The sequence below is a fragment of the Triturus cristatus genome, chromosome 4_1, assembly GCF_964204655.1.
Source record: "Triturus cristatus chromosome 4_1, aTriCri1.1, whole genome shotgun sequence".
Classification (NCBI taxonomy): domain Eukaryota; kingdom Metazoa; phylum Chordata; class Amphibia; order Caudata; family Salamandridae; genus Triturus; species Triturus cristatus.
In genome coordinates this window covers 952,831,420-952,854,371 of record NC_140585.1, presented here as the reverse complement: position 1 = coordinate 952,854,371, position 22,952 = coordinate 952,831,420, and the positions used below count along the sequence as shown (strand labels likewise).

The 22,952-nt window shown below is 41.0% G+C and overlaps 1 protein-coding gene across 5 annotated transcripts in view; it reads left to right on the top strand.

Annotated features, from left to right (window-relative positions):
* The window catches only part of LOC146855888 (protein NEDD1-like), a 544,173-nt gene that overhangs the window by 209,262 nt on the left and 311,959 nt on the right, over positions 1–22,952 (top strand). For all 5 annotated transcript variants that reach the window (XM_085650677.1, XM_085650673.1, XM_085650675.1 and 2 more), the window contains exon 6: positions 13,128–13,357. In XM_085650677.1, coding sequence (XP_085506803.1) covers positions 13,128–13,357 — 230 coding nt within the window. The remainder of the gene's footprint in view (positions 1–13,127; positions 13,358–22,952) is intronic.

Here is a 22,952-nt window from a genome sequence, read left to right as displayed (position 1 = left end):
GGAGGTTTTAGGGGCAGGGATCATTTTTAGGACTCAGGGCTGGGGGGTTGGGGTAAACTTTTTAAAGATTGGCAGGGTTTTAGGGCAGTGGGGATTGGGGTAGTTTTAAGGGCAGGGGTAAGTTTTAGGGCTCAGGGCAGGGGGGCTGGGGTTGGAGTAGTTTTGGTAGAGGAAGGTTTTTGCCTCAGAGTGGGGGAGAGAAAGGGTAGTTTTAAGGGCAGGGTGGGGTCGGTTTTAGGGCTCAGGACAGGGTGTCTGGGGTAAGGGAAGTTTTTGGTAGGAGCCTGTGTTTTAGGCCTCAGCCTGGGGGGACGGAGGGGGTAGTTTCAAGGGCAGGGTGGGGTCAATTTTAGGGCTCAGGGTGGGGTGGTCAGGGTCGTTTTTTTTTAAGGGGGCAGGGTTTTAGGGCTCAGGGCGAGGATGAGGAAGGGGAATAGTATTTTAGGGTGTAGGGTGTGGAGGGTGATCGGGGTAATGGTAATTTACCATGCATATCCCTTTAGCAAATATGCCTTCACAACTAAATTCATTGTATAGGGGTGTGTGGGAAAGGAGTGTGTAGTTAGGACATATTCATTGTTGCTACCACATTGTGAGGCTTGCGTGGGTCAGCCATGCGTGCTTCTGTCATACAACCATTTGGGGACAAACTGTTCCCATGAAGAGCAGGATCAAGACTGACTTGTATATGGTTGGGTCAAAACTAAGGTGGCATGGTAAGCAAGGGAACAATGGGCTGGAGTGCTTCCCTGAGCTATTGCCAGTGGTTAGACTTATTGCAAGCAGCCTCCCATCATCTTTTGTGTGTTTTATGTACCACCCTAAGTGGCAATGGTATCCCCAGACATGAGTCTAATGCTTACTATGTCACTGAAAGCAAGCTCTACCCGGCTGTTGAGCCCATAAATAGGGCAAAACAGGTCCTGGGTTGCTTGCGTTCCGGTTCAGGGAGGACTTGGCTTCTTAGTTCGAGCGGTCAAGACTGATTTGCAGTTGGCTGGGTCCAAAATGAGGTGGCATGGTGAGCAAAAGAATTAGGTGTTGGAGTGCTACCATGAGCTATTGCCAGTGGTTAGACTTACTGCAAGCAGCCTCCCAACACCTTCTGTGTGTTTGCACGATGCACCACAATCCAGCTCAATGAGTCCACGCCCTGCTACAGAGCCGTTCCCATTGACACAGAGTCATCCATTTTGACTATGCAGAGAAGATCTCCCTTTAGGTAGGATTTGGTGTCCATTATCTTTGACAGTGTGGTCTGTTTTTAGTTTCACTTTCCCAAGAATGTCCGTGATTTCCATTATCGACCTCTCCAACTGAACCAATTTAGTAGAATAGCTAAATTCTGCACTACACTTTACCTTTTAAAACCAGGATTTGTTAGCTGTTACGATTAAGGACTTGAGTCCAATGTGTATTTATCAACCCTTACTGACTGCCGGATACTATATGTCTTAAGTAAGTTTTCTATTTTAGACTAGCTATACAACTTATTTTGTGAGAGGAATTTGTGAATTGCGGCCAAATTCAAGATAGCAACGCTTACCGTCGCTTTTTATTATGTGAAACCGATCTTCGAATCATGAACTTACTTTTTAACAGATGTCGAGGATATTGTAAATAATTTTGTAATGTTTTTTATTCATCCACAAAGGAAGATTCTATTAATTCATTCATGCATTTCCATAATAGTCTTGACTTAAATGCTAGGTGCTCTCCCCAGTAGAGGAGCGCTTCTGGCCAACAGAGCCCGATGACGGTTCTCGGGGCTTTGCATCCGCTGTACACCATCCTCACAAATGAGAACTGCCATGGGTACCATGCCCCACCTGCTTTCACTGCATAAACAGAAGGCCAAAATCCTGATCCACAGGAATAGATCCCTTCTGAGTAACTGGTGCGTGTAATAACTCCGACCGTAGAGTTGTTACAAATAAGTCAGGTACTTGGTGCGGGAGCTATGAGTGAGGTCAGGTAGCCCTCGTGGACCAGCCTTTATCTTTTTTTTTCTTCTTTTTTTCCGTAACAATAACAATTTACATAAGGAATGATTGCATTGTGGACAACTCAGGTGGACCTCTGTCGTCTTTCTTCTTTCTAGACCTGAAAGATTTACAGAATGGCCGTCCTAAGTACTTTATCCTGCACAGCAGGCGGATTGAAAGTTTGCAGCAATCCCCACAAACCAGTGGTAGAAGTGGGCGGGATTGGAAGGGCTCGGCGTGCCCCTACTTAAAAAAAATATTTCAGTGCATCCCCCTACGTTTCTGTTTAAAAAGCGTCCCAGGACGGCAGGAATAGTCCTACTTACAAATTATAACTTTTTAATTCAGCCTGTGTGGTGCAGATCGAGAAAGGCCTCTGCAGTGCCCACGGCCTCCCCCTCCCACCTTCCCCTCTGTATCTGGGGGCAGGGGCCTGCAAGGCAACACTGAAAGGACCATCAGTCTTAGGTTAGCGCTAAAGCTGCTACCTCTGATGGCCCTGCTGCTGCAGCGACTCACGCCTCATTTAGTGAGGATGCTACCTGCCTGCCCCCACTGTGACCAATGCAATGATCACATCAGGGTGCTTTGGTGGCCCCGATCTTTTATCTTCAGGCTCACGCGGACTGACGGATACCACCTGGAAAAGAAGAAAGGGCTTAGTGAGGAATTTGTGACTTGCCGTAAATCTGCTCTCCACCCAGCCAGAACTGGAAAATAGGGTGACTGCGGCTGCTGTAGAAGAGGCCCTCCACTCGTCGATGTACCCACAGCTGACCCAGCCCCACCAGCCTCTCCTGGAAATTGTTAAGCGTGCCTGCCCAGAGGTCCCCAGCCCCTCCTTTACAGCTCTGCTCTTTTCTCTGCACAGGGGCTTGCAAGAGGAGCCTGTACTGACTCTGAACTCCACGCTCTTAAATGAACATCAAGTAATTTGGGGAAATGAAAGAATACCCGGTGCATTTTGTTTTTAAATAACTGGAAAATGTGGAATGTCTTAACAGATGTTTTTCCTCTGCTATTTTTTTTAAATGTGTACCACTGCTTTCTCTGTGTTGAGGGATGTGGTCTTTTAAAACACGTGGCACACCCTACCACAACGGTTGCACAGACAATGAAGAGTGCTTTTACTCAGGTAGAGAGGAGCACAGGGGTGGAGCTTTATTTTTCTACCAGTCAGAGGGTCCAAATGTTGATAGAAAACTTTCCAGCATCCCGGCAAAACTACATGCCACTTGTGCAGATCACGAGGCCTGGTCCAGAGTTTTTCGCACCTGAGCCTCTGCGCTCAATACAGCCAGTAAAGTGACTGCGCTGTCCCTGCTCAGTTAATAATGAAGCCTGCTGCCAGTGCTTAATTTGAGACGGTGGTTGCAGATGCCGATATTCAGCAGGGTGGTTCCATGAGTTAAACACTCACTGCTGAGATCTGCGAACCATTAGTGAGAACAAGAGAAAGGTTAACTGAGACCTAGATCCTTCCGAGGATGGTAAACAAATCTCATTTCACAGGGTAACAGTAACATAAATTGTTTACAATGCTTGGAAGCGCCGGTTGAAACTCAACATGAAACGGGTTATTACCCTTAAAATATGGACAATTGTAGGATGGGATGTGAGGAAGGCAGACTAGAGATGAAGCCACCTGCCTAATGTTAACTTCTTTTTAAGAGCTACTCATGGCTGAGCACGCTGAGGGGGTCCATTGAGACCCACCCCTACCACCAAAAGAAACAGTCTTGCCCGTTCTATTGACCCCATTCCCTCTTACCCATTCAATTCTCAGAGGCCTGGATGCCCTCACAGTCTCAATTAGGTTTCCTTCCTATGTGTGAATGGAGTCCTGAATAGTGAAGGGTGGCATGCATAGAATAGTGTTCCCTTCTGCTTCCCTGTCACCCCTCTTCACTTATGTTCTCTTTCGCATACCTACACTTAATTCTCCTCCTCTCCATCAGTGCCTCGAAGTGGCATAGTCAGCCATCAAGCTCATTCCCGCCACCAACTCCATGCAGCCCTCTCCTATCTACTTGCAGTGCTCTAAAGCGGCCAGCAGATGACTTGTAGTTCTATGAGCTAGTGCATATGATGGTTCTTGAACGCCGTGATGCTGCACCTGGCCACGCCAAAGATCAATTTATTGTTTTATAAAACTAAAACAGCACAGAAGCAGGTCTCAGAGTGCTGTGCACAAAAGGGTGTTCGAACACAAGACAACTGTGAATTAACTGGTGACTCAACAGAGCACATATAGTCTACAGTATAGTTCCGTTGAGTAGCAAATAATTACTTTAGACAAGCAATCATAGTATAATCATTCAGCGAAAAATGTGATTTTTCTTTAAACAAACGCACTACACCTTTTTATGATCAAAGAAATGTGTATATTCTCTTATTTATCTATATATATTCACTGAAAAAACCATAGGTTTCAGGGCTGTTATAATTAGCTGGACATTTCACTCGAACAAAACCATTGAAATTCCTCGGTTATAGTTAGTTCTGCTAACTATAACTCGCGCGCCCGCAATCCACTGCTGATGATGTCACATATTACATCAATCATGACATGGTCAGTGACATCACTGATGACATCATCCAGTGAATATGGTTTGGTTCGTTATTTAAATATGTATTATATATATATATATATATATATATATATATATATATATAGCAATCTGCATTGAAGAATGAGTGGATATATAAATATAAATATCTAGATGGAGGATTTAGTAGCTGTGTGATTGACTGTTTACTTGACTAATTTATAGTGTCTCACTAAATATATTGGATAGTGACTAAACTGTGTGAATATCTGTATCACTTTGTCAGTTGTTGTGTAAACTGCTGCATTAGTTGGTTACTAGCTATGTGAAAGTCTATATTATTTATTGATTAGTTAACTGAGTATTTGTATGGGAGAGTGAATGTGTGTGTGGTTCGGTGGGGGGTGTGTGACTGCCCAAAGATGTGTGAATAGTTGAGTCAGTAGGTATATGAGGTTAAGTCTACATGTTATAACAGTTGTTTGGGTGATTGAATATCTTTATGGGTGTGGTGATGAGCAAATAAATCTCTCAATGGTACATGTCCAACAAACTAGAAAAATAAAAGGCAGTGTATGTGACAGTTGTATATAAATAAGTATACATAAGACTCAGTGATTGTATGAGTGACTGTATGGATAACTGTATACTTGTAATAGTGATTTTATAACACTAAGTATGAGTTACTATCTATATGAATAAATAAAGTGGTTATTGTATAAGTGTGTAGCTGAGTAAATGTAAGTATGATCCATTGTTTGCATAAGTGAGTAGGATGACTGCATAAGTAAATAGGATGTGTGCTGGTGTGTAATGTCGATATAGGTGTATAAGTATATATGATAGTGTTCTATTGATCATTGACAGCATGTATGAGTGAATCTATAGGTAAGTGATTAGATGTGTGTGTAGATCTAGGAATCACTGAGTGGGTTTTTAGAAATTTGTATTGGTGTGTCAATGGATTCAAATATGGTACTCTGTATTTTACAGTGAGTGATGAAAGGTTATACTACTGTATAATGAGGTGTATCTGATTGTCACGTGGATGATGCCATCAGTGATGTCATTTGAGATGTCATCAGTGATGTCATCAGTGATATCACTGACCATTTCATGAATGATGTAGTGACCTCCTCAGCAGTGGATTGCAGGTGTGCGCGTTATAGTTGGCAGAACTAACTATAACGGAGGAATATCAATGGTTTTGTACGAGTGAAATGCCCAGCTAACTATAACAGCCCTGAAACCTATGGTTTTTCAGTGAATTTCGAAGGCTTTTTAAATGCTAATTCCTAACTATAACATGTCTGAAACCTATGGCTTTTTCAGTGAATTTCGAAGGTTTTTTAAATGATAATTTTTAAATGTAATATTAGTTATATGTATTTTGTTGATACTGAGTTTCTACAGTTTTTTAACTGTTTATTTTTACATATTTTATTTTTTAAATTACATTATATATTTTTAATATAAATGGAAATAAAAATGTTTTTTAAAATATTGAAACTGAAATATTGTTTTTTTTTGTTGACTGTATAAGTGTAGAACTATAAGTGTGTTGGTTAGTTAGGGGACTGCATGCATAGTGGATAGGGGTTTGAAGCAGTCCATGTGCTAAGGCCTGGCTCACTGCATGAATACTTGGGTACTGACTGAATGATTAGAGTACTGCAAGGAGAGTGCCTGGATGAATTTATAAGTTTTGGGGTTTTGGTGCAGTGAATGGATTAGTACACGATGCTGAATGGGTCACTAGAGGAGCGCAAGGGGAGTGACAGGGTGTTTGCTGGAAGTGTAGGAATACTGACTGGGGAATTGAAGGTGTGAAAGACAAGTGTGTAGGTGGTTAGAAGACTGCATGCATAGTGGATAGGCGTTTGAGGCAGTCCATGTGCTCAGGCCTGGCTCACTGCATGAATACTTACACAGTGGTGAAGGGAGGGGATGGGGCCTGAGGTGACGTGTGAAAACACGTCCTGTGGCGCTTTTTAAGTTGGGGAAATAATTCCCCTTCAATCCTGAGGGCCCCTGTGGGCTAACTAGCCCACCAGGTGCTTCCAGTAAGCGCCACTGCGCTGTGTTTCAGACAGGTGGCCCAGGCCGTGCCCCTTTTTACACCTCTCTGCAACGTAGCTCTGTGGCGCTTACTGGGGGTACCTAGTGGGCTACTTGGACCCTAGGGACACTCAGGATTCAAGGGGACTTAATCTCCCAAATTAAAACGGACATAGGGCGCGTTTACACAGTGGTGAAGGGAGGGGATGGTGTAGGAAAGTGGCTCTATATATACTGGACCAAAGAAAAATCAGCCGAACTACGAATTCCGATTTACTCACCTGTTATCAGGAGAGACCTCAGTGCTGCATCTTTGAACCCAGTACCGGGCTAGTTGGCCCCCAGGGGCTCTCAGGATTGAAGGGGAATTATTTCCCCCACTTAAAACATGCCACAGGGCGTGTTTGCACACGTCACCTCAGACGCCGTCCCCTCCCTTCGCCCCTGTGTAAATGTGCCCTGTGTCCGTTTTAAGTTGGAAGATTAAGTCCCCTTGAATCCTGAGGGTCCCTAGGGTCAAACTAGCTCACTAGGTACCTCCAGTAAGCGCCACAGACCTGCGTTGCAGAGAAGTGTAAAAAGGTGCGTGGCCTCTGAACACCTCTCTGCAAAGCAGCTCCCTGGCACATACTGGAGGTACCTGGTGGGCTAGTTGGCCCCCAGGGACCCTCAATATTGAAGAGGAATTAATTCCTCAACTTAAAACGCACCACAAGGCCAGTTGGCCCCCAGGGACCCCCAGTATTCAAGGGGAATTCGTTCCCGCTCTGCAAACGCGCCAGGGGGCGTGTTTGCAGAGTGCTGCAAGAAGGGGGCGTGGCCTCCGGCACAATGCCGGTCTTTTTTTTTTTTTTTTTTTTTAGAAGGGGGCTGTGTGACACCCTTCTTTTCCTAATATTCCTAATTTCCCCATCCCCCAGGGCCTGACACCTTTTTTATTTTTTTGTAATCTTATCTTTGAAGGGAGCCGCGTGGCCCCCCTCCTGAGGCCATAATTGGCCCCGGGGACCCCATCCCCCGGGGCCTGGCCTTTTTGGTTTTTTTCTTTTAATGTTTGGAGGGGGGCTGCTTTGCCCCCCCTCCTTAGGCCATTTATGGCCCCGTGGACCCCATCCCCCGGGGCCGTCCTCTGTTTATTTTTTTAAATTTGAGGAGGTGGGCCGCGTGGCCCCTCTCCCAGGCCACTAATAGCCCTGGGGACCCCATTTCCCGGGGCTGGCCCTCTCCGTTGGGGGCTGTGGGGGGTCCCCAATCCCCCCACGGTCCCGCTGGCTCCCCGCCTCCAGCGGGAGCTGGCAATGCTTTTCCACATGGGGAGCTGCGAAGATGCAGCTCCCCATGTGGAAAAGCAATCGTCTTTGGTATTTGGAAGAGAGAGCAGGTTTTCTGCTCTCTCTTCCAAATACCAAAGCAGTTTGCTATGGCAGGGCGGGAGCCACGAGGCTCCCGCCCTGCCATAGCAAACAGCAGTGTCCTGGGGGTGGGCACCCCGGGACACTGCAGGAGCCGGCCCTGGGGGTGGCGGTCCCCAGGGCTCCAGGAGGGGGGCCAAGCGACCCCTTCCCCACAATTAACAAAGCCCCGGGGGTGGTGGTCCCCGGGGCTGGGGGGTCCGTCACAGACACCTCAATTTGAATATTTAGAGCACTGGGGAGGTGGCGGTCCCTGGGGCATGTGGGGGGGCTTGAGTCCCCCCCCCCCACACAGGTTTTCTATTTCTTTTTTTTTAAAGCCCCAGGGGTGGCGGTCCCAGGGGCTTGGGGGTGCCTTTGAGCCCCCTACCCATGTTTTTAAAAGCTGAGAGCCCCCCCCACATAATTTTATAAAGCCCCGAGGGTGGCGGTCCCCGGGGCTGGGGGGGGCCACTCTGGGAACCCCATTACATTATGCAAATTGCCCCCAGGACTAATTAACAATGAAGTGTGGGAGCCCGCGCTTCGTTTTCGTTAAAAAATTTGGGCCGAAATTCGCACTGAGTGCGCGAATCTCGGCGATTTATTTATTTATTTTTTTAATGTGATTTTGATTTTCTCAGGAACTGCTGAACGGATTTACACAATTTAAACAAAAGGCACGACTCTGAAACAAGGTCTACCTTTCAGCCAAATTTGGTGTAATTCCGTTCAGCAGTTCGGGCTGTGGCTGCGATTAAAGGTTCCTAAGAGAAATTGCATGGGGAAAACACATTTTGGGACCCACTTTTTTTCTCGGCCCCCGCTTTTCCTATGGATATAGGTCCTAAATATATATATATTCACTGAAAAAACCATAGGTTTCACACATGTTATAGTTAGCTGGACATTTTACTGATAAAAAACCAATGAAATTCCCCCGTTATAGTTACTGTAGGCAACTATATCTCACGCGACCGTAATCCTCTGCTGATGCTAATACTGTATTTAGACACTTATTTGCCCATGTCTTCTTCCATTAAATTTTAGCTATACATATATTACAAATATTTTTTTTTCATAAAGACACATATGTCATCAGCAGAGGATTACGGTCGCGTGAGTTATAGTTGCCTACAGTAACTATAACGGGGGAATTTCATTGGTTTTTTATCAGTAAAATGTCCAGTTAACTATAACATCTGTGAAACCTATGGTTTTTTCAGTGAATTTGCAAGGTTTTTTAAATGCTAATTCCTAACTATAACGTGTGTGAAACCTATGGTTTTTTCAGTGAATTTGTACGGTTTTATAAATGCTAAGTCACTTTACGCCATTTGTGGCGTGCGCGCCCACTTAACGCAGTTCGTTCCGTGCGCGCATGGTGCGCTTCGCGCACCGTGCGCACACAGTGAGCACGCGGTGCGCTTCGCGCACCGCGTGCCCACGTTACGCTAGATGGGCCATGAGCGCACATGGAGGTCATATGATGAGCATCGTTGTGACAGGTAAAATATATGTTTTGAAAAATTCGCGAGGATTCGTCAACCGGCGCCAAAGTTATTCAAAATAGAATGTTGCGGATTTCCTATGGAGACGTGGTCCTAACTATAACTACCTACTGGCGACCGCCAGTAGTGTGTGTATATGTATATGTGTATATATATATATATATATATATATATATATATCAGTTCAAAGAAGAGAAAACGCACTCTCAAAGGTCAGTCGTTTTTAATTATATATATATATATATATATATATATATATTTAATTAAAAACGACTGACCTTTGAGAGTGCGTTTTCTCTTCTTTGAACTGATATATATATATATATATATATATATATATATCTATCTCCTACTGGCGGTCACCAGTAGGTAGTTATAGTTAGGACCTATTATCCACAGGAAATCCTAACATTCTATTTGGAATAACTTTGGCGCCGGTAGACTAATCTTCGCAAAATTTTCAAAACTGGTGGGGCGCTGCGGTCCACTCCTATCTTGAAAGTCTCGGGGTGATTCGTCAAGCGGGGGCCGAGAAAAAAGGGGGGTCCCAAAACATGTTTTCCCCATGGGAACCTTTAATTGCAGCTACAGTCCGAACTGCTGAACGGAATTACACCAAATTTGGCAGAAAGGTGAATGGGGTACCTGTGCACCCTAAACTGAAAACACGGCGAATAACACAAGAGACATGGAATTAAACTGTGTAGGGTATCTGGGACCAGTAGAAAGGCCATGAAGAGGCAGGACACACAGCTCCTACCCTGAAGAGCTGGGTGATGTTCTGCCTTGACAAAGCACCGGCTGTGTCACGCAGCTTCCAATCCACTTATGGCAAGCGTGTCTCTGAACCAGCAAGAGGAGAGCTTAGCCTCTGGCACAACACAGGAACCTTTGGCTCAGCAGGGGTTCGTCTTGGAGTTACCCCGGCTCTGCACAATACAGCTTCTCTTCAACTCAAAGCCACAGGACTGCAGAACAGATGATTGCATTCTGCTTTTACGTACATTCTGTATGGCATGGCCCTAAATAAATTCCAAAATTATCTAGAAGTTAAAAAAAACATTTTTATATTGCTTGTTAGAAAGTTTGTTAAAGGTGCAAACTTTAAAACATCTGTCAAAAAGATTACGCATATTAAAGCACAGGCAGGAATTGTACAGGAATGTCAAAAAGGTAAGTGGTCCTGTGTGAGGGTCCTTAGGAATAACATTAATGTGCTTACCTCCGAGGTCTAGCCAGAGGCCATCTTTTGTGTACCAAACTGCTCATGTGTATCATTCAACCGTCTATTGAAAATGCTGGAATGAATTTACCAGTCTGTGAAAATTTGCTTATTCGAAAAATCTAAAGCTTTTATTTGCTTATCTTTTTTAACTTTTTTTATATATGCAATTCTTTTAATTTGTCTCACATTCCTGTCAATAAGACATTTCTACCTCACAGTGATTACATGTGTTAAATGAACATTGTGGAATGCATTTATACATATATGAAAAAACACATACAATTTTTACAAGACATAACTAACTCAAATCAATATACATTAATTTGTGTGGAACATAATCAATAAATCGAGTCAGTTTCATGAACAACCAGTTTTGTATTGAACTGCACTATTTTTATATAACTCATCAAAGTTTGTTACCTACTGGGTATCCACTATTACACTGAAGGGGCAATTTTTTTGCACTTGTGCCCTGCATTAGGACTTTATCATAGTTGATTTAACCCAGCAGTTTTCTACGTTGATGCGTTTCGAGCCCATTTTTGGTGTGGGGTTCTCTTCAGGGCCTTTAGACTGGATGATTTTAGGAATAAAAAATCCAGAATGCATATTTAATTCTTCTCTCCCTTCATATTGATTAACTACTTATTTAAAACTCAATTAAAGTTACCTGCCCTCTTCTTGTATTTCTATGAAGGTGTTATACCTATCCCAAAGACAATTCTAAATGCAGAGGGGAAAACAAATCTGGTTTAGCCTATCGGTATGACTGATGCTGCTTCATATAAACTGCATCATTTTGGTAACTTAATTCTTGAGGCTGTGGGTAACCTGTGCTTTTTAATCCTTTTCTATTTATCTGACATTATCGCCAAGGCGTCTTACTCCCAGTATGTTAGGGCTTTTCTTCACTTCATTGACTGCAATAAATCAATAATTAAACTGTCCGTATCAGTGTGAAGTAGAATTGTCTTATTGACAGGCATATGAATCAAATGAAAAAGTTAAAGAAATGCAATTAAACGCTTTTGAATTTTCGAATAAGCGAATTTTCACAGACTGGTAAATTCATTCCAGCATTTTCAATAGACCGTGGGGTTCTTCTTTTTGCTTTCTAATTGTTACGGCTCTACCCAACCGTTTGTGGGCCAACCCCATTGTGGTTTTCATGTGCATCATTCAGGCAGGAATCCAATTCAAAGGCTATTCAGGAAGAATCCCTGTCTTACAATAACAGTGACCCGTGACGTCTATATCAAATAAGCATACATATCTGCAGTACTGCATTGAAAAAGGCTTTACAGTAACTAGGTTGGACTGGCCATTCCAGGCATCAGGCATTTCCCAGGGCGACTGGAGGGGTAGTGGGCCGGTTTAGATTGTGGGGGCCGATTTTGTAGCAGTGCAGGAGTTTTAAAAACACTGCAAAGTTCTTTGTATATTCAGCAGATTTCGGGCAACAATAAAAGTGCCAAGATAACTCTGGTGATCAATGGACCTACTGGAGAGAGATGGGAGGGGAGTTTTGTCTAATCGCTGTTTTGACTCATCTAAGGAAGCGCAGAGGGTTAATACACCTGTTGCAAAGAACGTGCACCATGTATATCAAAGAACAATATTTTATGTGCATAGCTCAGTGGGTTACTGCCTTTCGTTCACTTCCTGAATTAAAATATTATTTTGTCTCTTACTGTCATTTTATGTTCAGAAATGGTTAGGAAAAGGGAGTAGAAGTGCTGATTAAAGAAACTGCATGGCTCGGAGACAAATGGTTTATGATTCCACTTATAAGCGTATTTGGGACATTCTGCAATTGGAAACATGTCCCACATTTTAAATGTATTTTAATGTAAATAACTTATAACCTCAAATAAAACATGTTTATCCATTGTTTGAATTAAATAACGTTATAAGCTGAAGTGGTCAGTGAAATGCCAAACGTACTAAAAATTGGTATGTTTTGCTATTGCTAGCCACACCTCTGACTCCGCCCACTGATCCAATCCTCTGGTTATTCCTGCCCCCTAATTCTCTCCGCCCACAGTTCCCCTACTTTTTTTCCCCCACTTCGACCACTGCCACAAACTGAACACAGGACCTGCATAATATCTTACAGCTGTTAGCTAATGTAATCCAAGCATGCTGTAGCTCTAATTCGTTCTTCAATCTCCGTGTTTTCAATCTGCAGCGTTCCTATTTTACTTATAATTCCGAAAGGGCAGCAATACTCTGACAGGTCCAAGAGCCAAGTGCATTTGTACCCATACATTATGATTTATGCATAACACAGAAGCTGAACTTGATATTAATGCTTGTTTTTCGCATCTGTCTTTATCTGTGTGTGAACAGTCGCTTCATTAATGAACAAAAAAGTATACAGTAATGACATAAAAATTGTCTTGTTACAGCCCATTCGACGCTTAAACTACTCATTGAGAAAGAAAGAGTTGCTTGCCTCCATATCGGACATTGCAACTGTAACTTTGTGGGACGTGTGTCAACAGAAGTGTTATCACATGTTCGATGCAGAGCACACATCACCAGCCACCGAAATATGTGCTTGTCCACTGAATGACTGGTTAGTTGTCAGTGTTGGCTTGGATCAAAAACTAGTTCTATATGACGCTGCAGAAAAAAAGTAAGTGGTTTTTTATGTTCTTTTCTCGCCGGTTGACTAATTCTGAACATGTACTGTCTACCTTGCAGCATTCCTGTATACTTTTTAAATTTCGACGTCTCACAAAATGTAATTGGCTGGTATTATGCATCGCTAAAATCAGGCATTTTTAGATGAATGCGCCCAAAACGTGCTGAAAGATATAAGTTCTTAATACTTGTTGTTCCCTTCCTCCAATGTCACAAAGTATCCTTAGTCATGACTGCCTACAGTTTTTGTGTAGAAGAGAATTCACCTTCTTCTGTCCCTGGTGAATGGAAATGTGTGTCGTCTTTTGGTGCATGTAGACGTTTTGCAATAACAATGATCTCAGGCAAAAGAAGAAAAGTTGGTTTACAAACTTAAATATAACGCTTGAGTGATTTCACTCTGAACCACTCCTGGCTGAACCTTACAGCATTTTATATCTTGTAGTCTTGAACTCTAAACACCTAACAAACATGGAGCTTGCTGCCAGGCTAAAAATAAAATGGTAATAACGTTCAGTTATCATTTTATTTTTCCTTTGCACTACTCTTAGAGTAGTGGGGCATTGCCCCTCCGCCTTAGCGGAGGAGCTGCTGCTGAGTAAAACCAAACTTGTATTTGCTCCTCTTCAAAGGTAAATGAGTAGCTTGTACTTTAAGTACACACTCCAGAGTTCTGTCATGATCATCCTTGTTCTTTACAAACACCAATATCTCTCCTTGAAAGAAGAGAACCTGGGGTATCCCAACCAAAATCCTTTTCTTCACTCTTTAAAAAGCACGCTGTTGCAGAAGCTAGCATTCTTAAATCTGTAAGCACTCGGAGGTGTTACAAACGTAGGGAGATGCCTGGATTCAGCATGAGGTGGCATACTTAAGCCAAGTCCATGTTACTAAACTACTTAGCCCCCTTAATCGCTGCTAGGGTTTCAGTGATATTGGAGAATGGTTAGTGAGCCACCAAAATGTTTTTGAGACCTCTAAGGTCTAAGGACCTTAAAGGTCATTATCCTTGGGTGCAGCAACCATATGAGTCAACCGATATGAGGACTCGATCTCTTCAATGATCCCCAAATCCAACAACCACTGGAATTCAGCCTTAAGAGCCTCACTCATCAGATGCTGCACTTTCCTCTCCTTAAACAAACATGGCACTGCATTCCTCTTGAACACAATCTTATCTTCAAATTCATGCATCAATTATAATTCTTTCTCAAACAGTTCTGGAAACCTGTGAGCACTCACTCCCATTGTTAGACACCAGTAAAATGGGCTCAAGAGTGTTTGGTTTGAGAGTTTTTCCATAACAGTTTAGTTTCAGCAACCGAGTAAATTGTCCCCAAGCTTGGCAACAAAGACCTTGCTCACATTTAATCTATCTTTATATTCAATCTTCATCACTGTGCAACCCAAAACATCCATCCTAGTTCTGCCATACCAGTCCGGATTAATATCAGAGTGTAATTATTTTATCTTTTCCCCCACCAAAACGCCTGCTCCAATGTTGATCTCCAACCACGGTGTATGTTGAACCTATGAAAACTGTACATATTTTATCTTCAGGCACGGCCAAAGAATCACGGTCAATTTCCCCATTCTCTTTCACAGTTACAATCCCCTTCCTTAACTTGTCAGTTGGGATGTCCTACACATCTATTGCAGACACTTTTCCACTTCACACTCTGGCATAATGGCCCCTTTTCCCACATTTCTTATAAAGGGCGTTTCTGGCATAGCACCCTTGGTTATTAGAGAGATGCCCATTGCTACGACATGTGTAGCACTTGAATTGTCCCTCTTTATAATCACCATTTCTCAGTGCAAACTATGTCTCATTCTTTAACTTCTTAACCAAAAATATAATCTCCTCCTTTTCGGATTCATCTTTCATCCCATCAGCTTGGATAACAGTATCAGCAGTTTGATTGTCTTGAAATTCCCGAACCCACATGAACATGTTCTCCATAGTTTCCACTATTCCAAGTACCTCCTGCAGACTATGATATTTGCTAAGAGTTTTGCCTTCACTATTTGATTGTTGGTACACCTCACTAATTGATCTGTGATGACAGAATCAGTGAATGAACCAAAATCACATGTATGAGCTAGAGCAAGATAGTTACCCACTTTCTCAGTTTTACTTTGGGTTCTAGAGAAAAACTTGTGCCATTCAAAAAGCAGCATTTATCTTGGTACAAATGTTTTTCCAGTTTTATCACCGGCATTACATCCAAACTGTCATATACATTTCTTCCATTCTATCCTAAATTATGTAACAAAATGTCTTGTTTTCTAGTTGCCGGAAATTTCCCACTATCTATAGCAACTAAATACAAATCAAATATTTTTTTCCCTTGCTTCCATGAGAGCACATGATCACCTTTTTTCCAACAACAAGAAAATGTGGCTGAGACATGTTTGCCACCGCCATCATGGATTGGCAACAGAGATATATGAAAAATTCAATGGAAATAGATGAACTAAAAAACAAGTGTGAGCAAGAATTTCCAGCCTTTAAGAATGAGTGTGTATTTTGCAGTTAAAAGACACTTTATGAGAAATATTTGTGAGCATTACATTTTTAATTTAGTTGCTGCAAATCTTTATATTTTCCTGAACACATGCTGTGTGGCATTTGACACATGACAAATGTGTGAACAGAAATGACAATTCTTAAAGGTTTACTGAATAAAGAATTGCAACTTTTTTAAAGACAAGGAGACTAGCATTATGCATACACTTTTATTCACTTGTTCTGTGCAGAAACTCTTTCAAAGCTTCCAAAACAGAACCTGAAAACAACACACAGCACAATGCAAAATAGAATGCAACATAAAATCCTCAGTCCCTTAAATACTCATTGTCCTCCATATTCTTCCTCTTTTGTTTGTCTCTTCTTTGAATATTCTCTGTTTTTTTTTCCAGATTCATTATCCCCCTTTAATTACATGCAAAAGTAGCCAAAATCCTCAGTTTTATTCTTAACCCCTTCAGCGCGGCGCTGATTACCGCACCGTGCTGAAGGTTCTATTGAGCGGGCGGCGCCGTGACGGAGCGGTTCCGTCATGCGCACAGCGCAACCGACACGCATGACTGAACCGCTCCGTCATGCGCATTGAAGGGGTTAATCTAGTATACGCCTGTTAAACAAACAGTTTATTTTAAAATTACAATCTCTTTAATTTCTTTTCTAAACCCTTCCTTTGTTCCCTACCCACCTAACCTCCTTATCTTATGTGGGGGGTGGATGGGATAGGGCTAGCCTCCTTTCTTTAATAAAATCACAATTCTTTATTCAATAAATCTTTAAGAACTGTCATTTATGACAAGTTTGGAAGCGAGCATTTTGCATGTTCAGAGTTTTTCAAAGCGCAGCTTTAAACATGTTCTACAGCTCTGAAATAAAACCTCTTAAACGTATCTGCAGTAGACCAATCATCTGCTGCTGCCTTCCGAATGTCTTCCAATCATAAAAACCTTACTCACCATGACACCCCTGACAGTGTGCCATGAGTTGTGACACATCTACAACTGCTTCCCTCATTATAGCCTTCACCCCATCTTGCAAATGTTGCATTTGTGAGAGTTTTAAATAAGAAATCAACAATTGATCCACTCCTGCACATGTTTTATCTAACATTCTACTTTCATATTCTTTAATATATCTAACCACACACAAATTAGGAGGCCTGTCAAAACTTGGGTAAAATACCTAACCATACGTAGTCTTAGTTCTTTCCCAAATTAAAAAAAACACTCCATTTGGTTGAAAAAATCTATTTGACACTTCTAACGCCCTTATATCTGAAACCCGTCTGCAATAGAATTGAGCACATTAATGTTGCTAGTGTCCATGTTCTCTCACTTCTAGATATTTGTTGCTTCACCATGTCTCAAATAACTTTGATACCAAATCAACATTCTGTAATGTTTGATATTTTGCTCTAGGGGGTCTTAATGTCCATTTCCCTTTCATTACCATGCATATCAATGGGCTTCTACCCACTTACAATCCTTGTTTTAATCAATGGCCTGCTGCAACCACTCATCTATAACAATTAACTGTTCTATATGACAATCCTTTTTCTTAAATAATTCTGCCAAGAAATTAGCCACATCTACTTCATCTGCTTCCACATAATTCAAGTCTCTCTCCACGCACCAATGTAACCATACTTGCCATGCACTTCTATTTCTCTTTCTTGTTCCTGGTGCTTAAAACTCATCGAGTATGTTTGTAGCTGTTCCCAAAAGGACTGTGAATCTACCTGAACACCTGATATCCTCCATACTAGAATGTTGAGTAAACCCGACTCCACTAAAGGAGGTTCTCCCTTTTTTATTCCTTGCAAAAAGACCTTCAACCTTATCAAATATGGGATTTCTCTCACCCATAATAGTTGGATACCATGCCTGCGTTTTCCAAGAAGGTTTTACTAGTACTATCTGAAATCTCTGCCTCCTCACGTGCACCAATACATATAGAGAATGGGGGAAACACATACCCTTTCATTTTTCTTTGGTACTGCAAAAATGCATCTACTGCTATTGCTCCCGGATCTGGTCTCCAACTGATACAATTAGGTAACTGAAAAGTCAATTGGGAAGCAAAAATATCCACCATAAATGGGCACAATATTTCCTGAATTCTCTGAAAATAACCCTCCCTTAACCTTCAATCGCTATATTCCATCAAATTTCTCAAATTCCAATCTGGTACCACATTGTGGGTCCTGTGGTCAATATTCTGCTTTTAATCCTATCTTCTGTTCCAAGCAAAATTTCCACATTTTTTTTGCTAAATCTGATAGTCTCTTAGACCTGCTTCCTCCCAATTTGTGTGTATATATATATATATATATATATGTTACTGAAGTTGTTTTCCATCTTCAATGAGACAGAATTTCCCTTTAACTCTTTCCTGAAACTGCGGAGGGCAAACAAACCCGCTCTTAACTCTAAACAATTTGTTTTCCTCTTTCTCTACCACATTCCAAACTCTACCCGTCTCCTGGCTATAGCATATGGCTTCCCATCCTGAATTGCTTGTATCTGATTCTATAATAAAATCTGGTTTTGTTCCAAACATTGACTGTCCATTTCAGGAGTCCAAATTTTCCTTCCTCTATAATAAATTAAATCCTCTTTCACTTTTTGTCTCAAAGGTATCATGTCTCTATACCACAAATCTTTCATGAGACCTAAATTCCTTAACCCCTGGAGGGCCCTGTAATGTAAAGGCCCTTGAAATACAACTTGTATCAATGAAGATGACAGACTGATCACCTGTGCCAACTCTCGCAACTTTACATTCGCTGTCTTTGACAACAACCTCACTTCCTTTCTTCCCTTTTTTACTTCCTTCTGCTGTAACTGTAACTGGCTTGTTACTGTGTCTACCACAAGTCCTGTAAATTCCAATCATTGTGATGGAACTAAAATTAATTTCTCTGTATTTATCATAAAACCCAATGTCTCTAACAAATTTTTCACCAACATTAACTGGTCTTTCAATTCCTCCCTGTCTAAATAAACAATCATTCTTACTACTCTTTCTCTTAGAAAACCCACTCTTATAACTTTTGTGAAACACCACGGTGCTGCTGACAGCCCGAAAGGGAGACATTGGAATTAGTATAATTGTCCTTTCCATCTGAACTGTTAATAGCATTGTCTCTCCTTTGCATTTGGAATTGCGAAATAGGCATCTTTGAGATTCATTGTCACCATCCAATCTAAGTCCCGAAGCATGTCCCTCAATAAATGAGTGACAATATATTACAAATTGATTTAGATTTCTCAAATGTATCACAGGCCACCAGCCTTTGTCTTTTTTCTCCACCAGATAAAGACTTCTTACAAACTGTTTCTAGTTTTCTCCTATTTTTATTATTGCCTATTTCACTAATATTTGCAAAATTTCCTCTTGTACAATATTCTGGAACTCCTTCTGAAAAATCAGCTCATTTGGTGCTTTCATCTGGTGTGGATCTGAATCAAACTCTATTTGATAAACTTTTATCTTAAACACCCATGTATCCTTTGGTAAATCTCTACATTGTTCTTTGAAAAATCTCAACCTTCCTCCCACCTTTTTTGGGATAGGACCCAAAACAGTCCTCATACTCACCTTGTCCAAGATTGGTATTTTGACCTTGTCCTCTACCAGATTGACCTCTTCCTCCACTTTCTCATTGGGGATAAAATTAGGAACTCCTTGGTTTCCCCTATAACTTCCATAATTATGCTGTCCTAAATTATTCTGATATCCTTATCCTGATATGACACTTGGGAATTACAATTTGCTCAGTTGTTCGCAAGTATCACAACTGCCAACTCCAGCCATTTCCTGCAACAAATGCTAAACTGAAGCATTTTGTTGCTATGGAATTTAGCTTCACATCCTTAATATCTGTAAAAATAAATTCTATCATTTGAAAACATTCCCTATTTCCATTTAATACACACTCACTGAGCTGCGATATCAGGTGCGTAAATGCCCAACTTCCTTTAAGAAGAAGCTCCAGACGCATACAGGATACATTGCTTTTACTCTCAAGTGCCAGCTGGTGCCTTTCCTGTTCGCGTGTTGAATGATTGGAGAGCGAGACGCAGGACAAGCCATTCTTGCTCTCATGTGGGCGCTGGCATGGCTTTATTCGAATTCAACCACTAACTGTTAGTAAATCTATTTGTAATTAAAACTATAACTTTGAAAAAAAAATCAGCTTTAGATTTGTATACAAAACTACTTATATTTCAACCATTTTTTTCTAATATTGTTGATCACTAATACTTTATAAATCAGAAAGTTGTTTAAATGAAAATGTCTTTGAAATACAATAACAAAAACAGACATTAGTACCCATAAATCAGGTGGTATCTACAAAATACTTCACTACATTTAAAATAATACATATAACAATCATTCAAAAGCAGTATAAACCCCTTGTTGCCACCTTCATCAGGACCAGATGTATATTTCAAAAAACGGTAAGGCCCCAGGAAGACCTGAAACAACACATACATAAAAAGTCATAAATAATTGGCCTAATCTTCCCTACATATGTAAACAAAAAGGAAATTCTTCGCATGTTAGGTGAACACCGGTTAACCAATAGTTATTATGCAAAAGGGCAATGTTGGAAAATCCAAAGAGAGAAGGAAAGTCATCAAGGAAGAAGGCTGCATTTATCATTCTAATTATATAGACAACCTTCCATTTATACAGCTAGTGTGTTGCATGCAAGGAAGCATACTTCGTGACTCTATTTTTAAAGAGACAGAGAAAGTAGTTTGTCAAATGCCACCACCAAACACGTATTAAAGCTCCCAGTATATAACCACAGTGGTCATTTTTTGTGCAGTATTGCTGTCGCTATGTCGTCATTCAAAGAAGAAACTTACTTAGTTTTTAAAAAAGGCTTGAAAAGTACGCTTGACCCGTCTTATATGGGACATCCAATCCATCAAGGTTTGTGGTTATTCAAGATGTCCTTTTGTAAGAAATACAAAGGACTCATGTTGTATAACTCGTAACAGAAAATAGGCAGATTGTTAAATGCTAAACGAATTCACTATTTTGTTACCTGATAGGTTTGGCGGAGATCTTTCTAATGTTCTCCAGGGGTCACGGTTACTAGGTATCGGCACTCGCACAATACCAAGCTAGTGTGCCTGCATTTTCGAATTTAATCGTTACATCAATGTGAGATACCCTTGTTTGTATTGCTGGAAAAAACAAAACAGATTTCATTCATCTGCTTTTCTCTAAGCGGTAGGAACAAGTACCGTGGCCCCACAATGTTTGTTTTTATTATTAAATTAGGGGGCGCAGTTACCTAAAAGGCATTCACATATCTGAAAAGAATTGTTTTCTTTCTCTGTGTAGCGGTGCAGACCCTCTAATGACTATATAGGCAAATGCTAAGTATTTGTAAAAAAGAGTATATTTTTTGGAAAAAGCGGAGAAGGAGGGATAGATGTTTACGCCAACAGGCCACGTTCCAATTGTAGTCTTCATAAAATTAACATTGCATCAGTCATGATTAATTGCCAAGTGACCACTAACACAGTCTAGTTATTCTATCAAAGAAAATGGGCGAACAAAAACTCATATAAATTAGAGTTGACCCGATGTTGGATCGTCCTAATGACTGACCTTTAGGTGAATTGTAGAACAGGTCCGTTCACTGGACAAAGAGGCAGTATCAGTATTGCATTGTTGTATCTAGAGGCAGCGAGACATAACGATAAATTACACTAGTTTAGGTTTGATTGTTAGTAAATCAAAGCTGTTAAAACCGCTATGTTATAACGTATTCATGCACGCAAACGGGCTTACCTTCTCATCGAGTCTCTTGTCGTATATGTAAACCTTCGAGTAACCGGCAGCCGCAAACCGGCAGCACGCAAACGTCGTTTCACGCGCTACCTGATATATTGTTGCTTAACCAATCAGAAATAGCAACATTGGGTCAGTGGGCGCCATTCACTAATTCGTTCAGAGGAAGGGAAATGGGACTGCTTGCTATAGTTTATTTAGCACCATTTTGAAGCAGGTTCGGTATGTTCGTTTCTTTTTCGGTAGCCGTGCTACGATCGCGATTAGCACAAAAAAAGTGTAAAACTGCATTACTTTGTTAATTTCAATTTACCGATGGTGAACATTTTATAACGATTGTGCATAGATATTATGATGCCGATGTAGAGGCAAAAAAATTTTTTGGTGGTAAGATTGTGTAACTTTATTATTCTCCATCAAGAGACAGAGAGCATTTTATTTAGCTCCTTTTCTCATAGTATATCTCCTTATCAGTATAACTTAGAAGATAGAGGCTTTCCCTGATGTAATGCTTATGTCTACGAGAGGTCGAGCCCTCTTGGTCAACACAGAAATTATCCGATTCGAATGCATATAGTGCGATTTACTAGACACATTGTTGATAACATGCCATAGAACCTATTCCCCAAAAAGTTTTTTTTGTCGTTGATCCTGTTAGATGTATGAATGTGGAATGTGTGGGTATGGATATGAATGAGAAGGTATGATGGTTCAATACTTTTGCTTTATTGTCTATGTGCCCTAGGATTGCTGTCTATATGATGCAGTTTCACTGTAATGAATTTAATCAGTGGTTCTTAAATATGATTCAATTATGAAAAATGGAATAAGTTGATCTAAGACAAATTGAATAAGTCAAATAACAAAAATTAAAATTATCAAAAATTATTATAAAAAAACTTTTTGTGTGTAGCATCATTGATTTTAGACCTGATCTTTTCCCTGTTTACAATTAATTTGTTTGTTTAAAAAAAAGAGGTCGTGAGGGAAGCTTTACTATTTGTTGCCATAAAATTGGCCAACACACATTCCCTAGGATTTCAAGTTAGTAAAATGTTTCTGATGATAAAGAAATTAAGACTCGGGTACATTTGACATGTCAGGAGCATTTTCTAGAGCTCATGCGTTTTAGTTCATAATGCAGGACTCCATGTGTAAAGCTGAAGCTCCATGGGGATAATGGCAGCATGACTTTCATTCTTCCAATGTAGGCAAAAGAAGTACCATTCTGTTGGTTAAAATGAAT